The sequence below is a fragment of the Vitis riparia genome, chromosome 10 (genome assembly GCF_004353265.1).
Source record: "Vitis riparia cultivar Riparia Gloire de Montpellier isolate 1030 chromosome 10, EGFV_Vit.rip_1.0, whole genome shotgun sequence".
NCBI classification, from domain to species: domain Eukaryota; kingdom Viridiplantae; phylum Streptophyta; class Magnoliopsida; order Vitales; family Vitaceae; genus Vitis; species Vitis riparia.
The window spans coordinates 16,143,715-16,153,964 of NC_048440.1; the positions used below are offsets into that span (position 1 = coordinate 16,143,715).

General features: G+C 35.9%; 1 protein-coding gene across 1 annotated transcript; it reads right to left on the minus strand.

The window, feature by feature from the left end:
* Nucleotides 1-582: 582 nt before the first annotated feature.
* LOC117923827 (U-box domain-containing protein 17) lies at nucleotides 583-3,632 on the minus strand. Its single transcript, XM_034842301.1, has one exon. It carries the CDS (start codon nucleotides 3,204-3,206, stop codon nucleotides 1,062-1,064), a length of 2,145 nt encoding a protein of 714 aa, XP_034698192.1. The 5' UTR covers nucleotides 3,207-3,632; the 3' UTR covers nucleotides 583-1,061.
* Between the last annotated feature and the right edge of the window lie 6,618 nt (nucleotides 3,633-10,250).

Consider the following 10,250-nt stretch of genomic DNA (forward strand, 5'->3'; position numbering starts at 1 on the left):
ATCGATACAAAATGGCTGACATGTGTTGAGGTCCAGACTCCCAGCATCATATATTAATATGATCACTTGTTTGATCTCCCTAAATCTCTCCTTAATGGAATATCTTTTGTGCCTACCCTTTTTCCAAGCATACCTTTCCGTGTAACCTTAGGCACCAGAGACTAGTCAAAACTTAAGAAAACAGATTGCTCTGGAAATCTCTAAAGCTGTATTGCATACCCAAGTGGGTTTGACCATTTGCCCCACAAGCGTGGTAACCAGCCAATTAGCCGGATAAGACATTTTTCAGACCCTAGTAAGATAGGACTGCTCCATGCTCCCTGTATCACATGTTGACTTTCATAATTCTAAGGCACACTATCATATATTCAAGAGATGACATACATTCTAAAGGAACAACAAGAAAATTGCAAGAAAAGGGATTAAATGGTTACAAGAAAAGAAAAAGGAACACTGCTAAAATTTGAACAACACTTTGTTGGGTAAGCGGACTCGCAATTCCCGCAACGTGTATCAATCACAAACACAAACAGGGATTAAATGTAAAGCGTTGGGTAGTACAAGTAGAGTACAACATACAAATTACTGAACAGATTTGTGGTTCTTCATAAGGAACACCTACTAACCAGTATGATGGCATCCGAGGTGTAATATGATGATGTTCAAGGTGTTCACGGCGCCTTCAACATTATCATATTGCACTTTGAAACATCAATTGATAGAGTAGGACAAGTTACAAGATTTGTATTACAATACTAATAGACCTATTCAAACTCTGCATATTCCTTAATTAAAACAACACCTAAAAGCAACTTTTCCACATTATACTATTACCAACTTGACCATTTTTAGAGAATTCCTCGTTCTGATTTGTCAAGTAATTGGGCATTACAAAATGATAAACACATTCATCAATCTTTCTAAAACATCAAATATGGTATTCCTATAACTTTCTTTTCCCACCTCCTCTTAACATTTCAATGAAAGAATTTGTGAACATTACCAACAAAAATGGTGCATAAATAACCAGGGAACACAGTAACACAAGGCAGATGTTAACTCTACAAAACAGGCACTGAAATGGGCATTTGCATGGAAACCTCACTAGAAAAGCTTGCATCGGGATTTGCAGATGAGTTTCTGGCAAATGCATACCCTACACCAAGTCCACCAAAATGCAAGGCTGCATTCTCACACCTCTGGAAAACTCTGGCAAGGGATGCGGCCTTTCTCCTAGCGCGCTTTGTACCTGTAAACAACAGAGTCTGAAGCAAACCAGCCAGCGCTGGAGCCTTAAGGACCCTTTCTGTTGCAGCTGTCCCGCCACTTCTGCACAGTTCAAGCAATGCTGCAACTGCATTCTCTTTCCCCCTTGGAGTCCCACACCGCATCATTCCTAATAACCCAGCCACTGCCATTTCCTCCCTCCCTACTGCTTCAGCCCCAATTGGCCGCCTAACAATCAAGGCCAATGCTCCCGCTGCTTCCTCTGCAACCCCCTCAGTTCCCAAGGCCGCTACTAATGCAGTTACAGCCCCTGACGCTACCATTCTGGCACAATTATCTGTGTGGGTTGATAGATTAAATAGAGCCGTTACAGCATCTTTCCTTCCTCTTGGGGTTCCCTCTCTCAACAGCCCTGCCAGGGCTTCAACTGCCCCACCCTCGTCCGCTATTCTCTTCTTATAATCATGAACAGCAGAAAGGCTGAACAATGTCGCAGCTGCATTTTCCCTTGCTTCAGTTGTGTGCCCAAATATCAGAACTTCAACAATCAAACCTAAACACCCTTCCTCATCCATAATTCGGCTTTTGTTCTTGTCATATATTGATAGGTTAAGCATTGCAGTAACAGAATTCTCTTGTGCGACAGAATTTGGAGATGAGAGTAGCTTGAGAAGATGGGGGATTGCCCCAGCTTCTGCTATATAAGCACGGTTTTCCTTCCCTGTTTTTGCTAATAAACGTATCTCACGGGCAGCTACAGTCTTTGCACCCTGTGAACCACTTGCAAGCTGTTGGACGAGAAGCGCTGCTGTGGCTTTGTTGGCTTCAATAGCAGCTTTGGTTGGCAAAGCTGCTGCAAAAGTTTCTACAACACTATCTGGGCTGTCTGGTGGATCCAAGGTGATTCCATAAGCAGTGCACCATTGTGTGATCAAATTCCTGAGAGCTCGATTGGGAACAAGGCGAGGGTGAGCAAGCATCTGCCCTGTCTTTGGGCAACTACAATGCCCTTCTTCCACCCACCTCGATATTGAAGTTCGATCATATGTCTGTCCTGTTGAAATTATTACTGGGTCTCGCATCACATCCAAAGATATGGGGCAACAAAAGTCCTTGGGGACTGTTATGAAGGTATCCCCAATTTCTTGAGTAATCAACCCTTTCCTCGGCTTCTTAATCCCAATACTCATTTCTACCTCGCTCTCCTCGAACCCAAATAGCAAGAATCTGCAATATCGAGTAAGCGCAACGAACCCATTAAGCACAGCAACATTGGGCTCAACATCTCCCTCGTGACTATAAATCTGCTCCTCCAAAAACTCAATTTCAGCCCTACAACTCTTGGCATCCCGAATCCCTAATCTATCCACAAAAAACAACCGCAGCTCCACTGGATCAGGAATCTGCCCACTCCCAAAGTCATCAAGAAAAGAATACAACCTCAGCCTCAACCCCTCATCATTCTTATCAAGAAACAACTTCGCCCTCCTCACCTGTTTCTGCAAAAGCTCAAGCTGCTCCCTTATATCTTCAGTCAATTCAAGTTCCTCCATCGGAAACACATCCAACAGCGTCGAAATTTCCTGATTAAGATCATGAAAATGCCCCGAAATCGACTGGTTCTGCAACAGAAGCCACAATTTACTTGATTGCAAGCAATAATCGAGAAGTATCTTCGACCGATACAGAAGCAGGTAAAGCTCCTTGAAGCAAAGCACCGCCGCCGAAGGCAGACTCAAATTGCAATCCCTCAGGAACTCTAACAGCACCAGAAAGACCTCAATTTTCCGAATCAAGGACCTCGAATTCTTGCGCTGAAACGGCCAAGGCCTATCGGAAAACGCAAATATAAGATCCATGGAGATGGTGGCCAGCGTCCGTACAAGAGCCACCTCGTTTAGATCCACCGGCGCCAAGAAAGCCTCCAAAGACGGCGATCTCCGCCGCCGCAGAGACGATACTATCGCAGCGGAGGCCATGGAATTCGAACGTTATCTAGGGTTACTAAAAAAAAAAAAATACACTGCGAAATATTTCCCCTCAATTTACCTGCAAACAAATTTTGAAGATGCACAAATCTCTTGGAAAATCAAGACCTCTGCAGCACCAAAATCTCTCTCTCTCTAATAAACAAACCCAGAAACAAAAAACAAAACAATAAAAACAAAAACAAGGAAAATAGTGCAACTCTCTTACACTTATTGTTTATTTTTGTGTGTGATTCTACTACTTGTCTGAATCTCGTTTCTCAGACTCTGAAGATTTGGTCATCAAATTGTGAGGGTTTATAAAACCATGGAAATTGGATTCAAAGCATTGCCGAATCCGCGTTTTTAGAAAAAGAGAAGAGCATAGAAAAATACACTTTGGTGTGTGGATTGGGGCTTCTCTCGGAGTTTTCAACGACTTTGACGAAACATTTTATTATTAATATTTTATTTTCTTTCTTTTTTTTCCCTCTCTCTCAGTGTTTCTTCGTCTGTCAGAGTTTCAGGTCAGGGTCCGCCACCAAAACGAACAGACTTTTGGGGGTTTATTACGAAATATGCCATGGGATGATGTCAGTGCTTGGGATCTTTGCTGTAAATTTTCACCCTCTTTGCATTAGATTTGTTTCCCTTTTTCCTTCGAATAAAGTAAAGACGATTGGATTTACTTCAATGGAGTTGACCAAAACGGCCCGATGCACCCACGCGACTCTGCCTCGCGTGTCCCACACTTCCACGTTTTGGTGCCTTGGACCTTGGACCTTGGGTTAGCCTGCCGCTGGGGACAATCCTCGTACAAGGACTCCAAGTGCCACCACCAAAGCATGATTTGAAATTGGAAGATTTGGTTGGAGGATGATTGCACCCTTTTGATCAGGGTGTCGATCCGCTATAGCCTATACCTAGGTGGGATAGGAGAATTGATGCCCATCAATTTTATAATTAGTCCTTAATTTTTTAGGCTATTCATCTCGATTATTGCACTCACGTCCTCAATCTTTTATCTTTTTACGTTATACATCGATTTCATGTACGACTACGATATCCTTTTCACACCAAATGCATAACTGTGCCACAAATGATGCACATTTTTTCGTAAGTCAATTGAAACAAACTTGTTGAAAGGTTCGAATCATTCTAAAATTAAAATATTAGTAAATTAAATTCATAAAATCAAAATAGAAAATTTTAATTTTAAAAACACTTATTTTTACAAAAATACTAAAAATGATTTTTTAAAACTTAAAAATGATTTTTAAAACCAAGTATCTTGCAATATTCTCAAATGAACCCTAAATATTTTGAGGCATTCCACACACAATTTTGAGGGTTTAAACTTTAAACACACCCATTTCCCAATTGATACTCCAAAATCTTACAAATGACTTGCTTTTTTGAGTCATCATTTCTTGAACAAGCGATATTACTAGGAAGTTAAGTAAGGATTTTGATAAACGAAAATATGGTTAAGCAAGCAGGGTGGGCAGGTCAAGTCACCTTCCATTAATGTCTACATCAATGCGTTGGATTTGACCATTCTTCGTTTACCTAATGAAGTGGACACATATGGCCTTGAAAGTGTCAACCACTTAAGAGGGAGATGTGTGTGATCGTGATCATGCCCTCAAAAACTGAAAAACCTCATGTGGACTTGGCAAAATACATAACCCCCCTCTCCCAATCACATTATTGATTTTTGCATGTCATCATGGACACATGGAAATTTGCTTTAGGTTCACATCTTAGCATCAAACTAGACACTACTTTACGTCCATTTTATTAAAATTTACATTTTAAAAAAACAAAAAAATAACCTTCATGATTTAATTATTTTATCTAAAAACCAATTTATTATTTATCAAATCTAGTTAATTTATAATATCTCACATCAAATAAATAAGAAAGTTTCTAGCAAATATAAATTTGTCTTAACTTTATAAACACGTTTTAAAGTCGTAAAAAACTCTTTAAACCTAAAACATACAATATTTATACAGTTAAGTGTGAATCGTTACAAATGATATCAAAATCGATTCTCGATCTTAATATGAGAGTTTGTTTAGCACCAAGATCATAATTCTATTAAACACAATGAAAGTATGAAAAATATTTATGATGTCTCACATCATATGGGAGAGAAAATTTATAACGCTATAAGTATAAATTTCTTGTAAACATATTTTAAAATCATAAGAATCTTTTTAAATCACAAAATCATTAATCATTCATAGTAAGAGTTATAGTAGGATGTTTGATATTACATACCCATGATAAGAGTTATAGTAGGATGTAACAATCTTTGATTTCACACACCCATTGACCCAATATCAACCTTAATTTGGAACCGCAAATAGTGCCATATATAGAGGCATGTGCGTAAGTATGAACATGGCCATAGTCGGGGGAGTTTCAGTTGTAACTCTATATTTGTTATTTTTTTTAATTTATTGCCCCTTTAATTGGGTTTTTATTCCCCAATCTTGAATTCCAAAGTTGGCTGCGGACCACACGTTAAAGCTCACAGATTGACAAAGTAGCGACCATGGTATGGATGTAACCAAAGAAAAAATGATGTTTCATACCTCAAGTCCAACCACCCAACCAATTAGACCAGTGCCCACCTTACCTACTTGGACTTTCATACATCTCAAACTCTGTAACCGACTAACTCACCTTTCCCTCTTATATATATATAAATTCGGAGCTGGACTTGGGTACGAGCTCTCTTTTTTTGTCACGACTCATTTCAAAATTGTTTTTAATTTTAAAAATAAATAAATAATGCGTTTTTTAATAACATATTTTAATTATTTTTAAGATTAATTTTAAAAATAATTATGCAAATGAGATTAGAAATGAAAATTATTTCTAAATAATATTTAGAATCAGAGAAAAAAAAAAATTGTGACCGTTCCAAAAGATAATTTTAAATCATTTCAATCTTTTTAAAATTTTGTTAATAAATATGTCCTATTTAAAAATATATAAAAAGGATTAACAGTTTCGCCTTTTGTGGACCCCGCATCACTGCTGTACTACGTGTCGATCCAAGCTAGGTCCAGTACAGCCTCATCCGTCATTTCCTGGCCGTTGCCTGTAGTAGCACGTTGCGGGCACACGCGTATCCTGCCCGATACGGTTACGCCACGTAGAAAACGATCAACTTATGACGTGTACAGGAAGAAAAGTCAAATAAAAAGCCGGACAACGTTTAGAAGGAAAGTGGTAGGAAAGAGAAGCAAGGAAGAAGGGTTTGGTATTATTATTAATTGGCAAAGGTAATAATGATACCGTGGACTACTTGTGAATTCTCCATTTTTTCGCTGACGTGGCTTTCTCCACTTTCAGGCTTTGTCTGAGGATCATGCTACCACGTAAGCAATAGTTTACGGGTACTGCCGACGATTATTCCAGACTACTCTATAAGGACACGTGTCCCATGACTTAGGTTATTAAACAAATGTTATATGACAATTTTAATCTTTAAAATTATTAATAGAAGTTTAATTTTGACATGTTATTGGCATATAAATAACTTGTTTGAGATTGATTTTGAGAAAATTGGAAAAAAAATTTAATATTTGATTTTTTTTTCTTTTGTAAAATTAAATGTATTGTAAGTTTTAGAAATTATTTTTTTAATAAGCTTAGTGTTTCTTCCAAAATCACTTTTTTGGTATATAACATATTATAAAAATATTTTTAATTTTACATTTAAATACTAATTGATCATTAAGTATATATATTAATAATTTATTCATTGATATATATATATATATATATATATATATATATATATATATATATATAATCAACTATTAATTTATATTTCTTTGGACACATAGTAATTTTTAAAATATTATTTTTTTATGCATTTAGAGTTGGAACTATAAGATTTTAGTATTTAAGCGAGGTTATTAATTATTAATATTATTATCAATTCATTTATTTGTTTTTTTAAAGAGATTTTAGATTTAAAAAAAAAAAAGATTTTTAGATAGATGTGTTTAATCATTCTCTAAAGAAATCAATTTTTTAAAAATAAATTTTATATGTTAAATTCATTTATGGATGTAATTGATGTATTTACACTTAAAACAGTTAAAATATTTTTTAAAAGCACCCTAATTTTAATTTTTAAAAACAAAAAATCATTTTATATATTCTAAGGACTTGTGTGATAACTATTTTGAAAATAGTTTTTGAAAATTATTATTTGATGTTTTGTAAAACAAAAGTTTATTTGAGAACATAAAATACTTTTAATATGTTTTTTAATATTTTAAAATTAATTTTTATATTAGTTTTATTTTTAATCATTCTACGTGTTTATATAATTATTTTCAAAAAAATCTTTAAAAAAACAAGTGAAAATAATATAAAACAATTAAAACATATTATCTGAAAATATTATGATTTCTATTATTAATAACAAAAAATAAAAAATAATTTTTAATTATCAAATTATTTTTTTTCTTATTCTAAATAATAGAAAACCGTTTTTGAAAACAGTTGTTAAACAAACCATTTCTTAATTTTTCTAGTAAACTGATTTTGAAAACAATTTTAGCAAACATGGTCTAACTTTTCTCTTGATTTATCTCCTATTTCCATTAATCAACCACTCATTTTAGATGTTAAAATCTCATGATTAATATTAAAAATTAGATATCCTTTCCTGAATTAAAATTTTGATATGTTAAAATTTAATGAATCATACTAAAAATTCAGTACAATATCAAAGAGGCACCACACAATTTTCCAACATTGTGACATAACTCCTAGAATAGTTTTAAGTTAGTCTACCCACAACAACGACTTGTAATGAGCATAATATTCTTTTAGTATAAGTTTTTTTAAAAAAAATGCACATTATTGGATTCAAGTCAAAAGGACATATAATAACGGAATGACACAGATCCATCCATGAAAATATATATATATTTAAATGTAATTAGAAAAATATGAGCATGAGAAGAAGAGGGCGATAAAAACTAATGCATGGTTTGAATCTTTAAACCGACCCTAATCTCTGTGTGTGCTTAAGATATGGTCCAAATCTCAACATGAAGCCATGTGTCGACAAATCTAATGGTCCAAGTCAAGATGTGCGACCCCATCACCCAATTGGCTATGGCCGTCTCTCCCTAAAACATTTTGACACATTATACTAAAATTTCTTCAGCCGTGAAATGTAAGTCTCAATCATTTATTTAACGCAGAACCTGACAATTCCACCATATTATAATACTAGACATTTCCATGGTCCGAAATAGAAGCCATCTAGAGAATTTTTTCCATTTGAATTTTCCGGTCTCTGCAGGTTACGGTTCACCTACTTGGTTGACTCTGAATCAACAAAAATTATTAATGGTAATTTAATTGTGACACCAATTCACGAGCACTGCATGTGCCAAGTACTAGCTATAGGAGAAAAGAAAAAAGATGATGGTGACGGTTGAGGAGAAACTAGCCAACAGGAGACTGAAATGGGTATTTAGAAAAATCTGGAGCCAGTGCTTTGAAGACTCTGGAGAGGCCATAGATTGGTTTTGGCCGCTCAAAGGCCTCACATGTTGAAGAAAGAGAAAAGGTCAATTGTCATTTTCTCTCCATATAGGCCTCAAATTTTCTTCCTTCTTGAGTTTGGGGTGATCAATCACCAGATTGGTCTCAGTTGGGGGATGGGTTCGTCTAGTTTTAAGAGCAAGTGGCAATGGAAGATTTTAGAATTAGTAAACTGTCACCACAAATTGATGAAAATTAGAAAGAAAAAAAAACACATTTTGATACCCCATAAGTGAAGAAAAGATAAGAAGACGAAAAATGTCAATTTCTACCTTTTCTTTTTCTTTCATGATCCTTCCTCTTACAGATTATAAAGACCACATGTGATCACAAAATGGGCGGAGCGGAATGAGGGACAAAGCTTAAAAAGAGGCCTCACATAACAGCTTGGATGAAAGAGATAAAGAAAGGAAAAGAAATGAAAGAGGAGTAAGGTCCACTTGTTCTCACATTATATTCTCAAACAGCTGTGGAAGAGGATTATTGCACAATCACGAAATGTGGCATGTGGTGGGGCGAAGACTCGAAAGCAGTCTCTCCCCACCACACCTTCCTTTGTCTTTCAATAATCCCTCACATTTCTAAAAAAGCATTTAAGATTTGGCCGTCTCATGGAAGGACTCCATGAACCAAAAAAAAGGCTTCTAGTCTTTTGTGCAAAGTAGAAAAGGCTTCACCTCCCACCCATCGCTTTACAGATTCTAAACGGCCGACCACGGAGCATCTTAACCGTATTCTCGACTAATTAGAGTTGGTCAGTCTTACTTTTTGACGACCAAAAAACCAAGTCAGCATATTTTGTATGAATAGGACTGCAATTTCTAGGAGTTCATACAAGGAACTTTGACGGTGGTTATTGGAATTCGGCTGAAGTAAAGGAGGGGCTAACAAGGAACCCTATGATTGATTTTGGAACCAAGTCACTACAACAAACCTCCCAAGTTCATATTGTTAAAAACCCAGCAGACACGATAACTAAAAACCAATAAGAATGGAACCAAAATTCACATTGAGGCCTAATTCTTGATCCTTTTATCTAATTACGAGTTTGAGTCCAGTAGATTGGAGACTGGGAGTTTGTTTGGAAGGGGACGAAGAAGGGTTTCTACTGATTACAAGTGTGTTTGATATCATGCAATCAGTCAGTAGACAATTTGTTTGGACATCACTGCTTAAGATGTTGCCTTGAAAAGCAGTCATCACCACTTAAACTTTCATGTTAGAAAGGTCCATCTGAGGGGCACCTGCAAGGGAATTGTTTCCTAGATATTGCATGGGACAATCTGTTCTCCAAGAGTTCCCAACGGAAAAGGATTATCATCCTTAGCAAATAACATTTTTTTTTTTTAACTTCTATCATACCTGGACTTTTGTTGTTCCAGAAGGTCCGATAAAGGTATATTTGTATCAAAGGAAATGTATAAACTAAGAACAGTAGGAGTGAATAAGAAAACAACTTTTAAGGGA

Excerpts from the sequence above, each read along its gene's own strand:
- LOC117923827 (XM_034842301.1), bottom strand. The coding sequence starts at position 3,206 with ATGGCCTCCGCTGCGATAGTATCGTCTCTGCGGCGGCGGAGATCGCCG.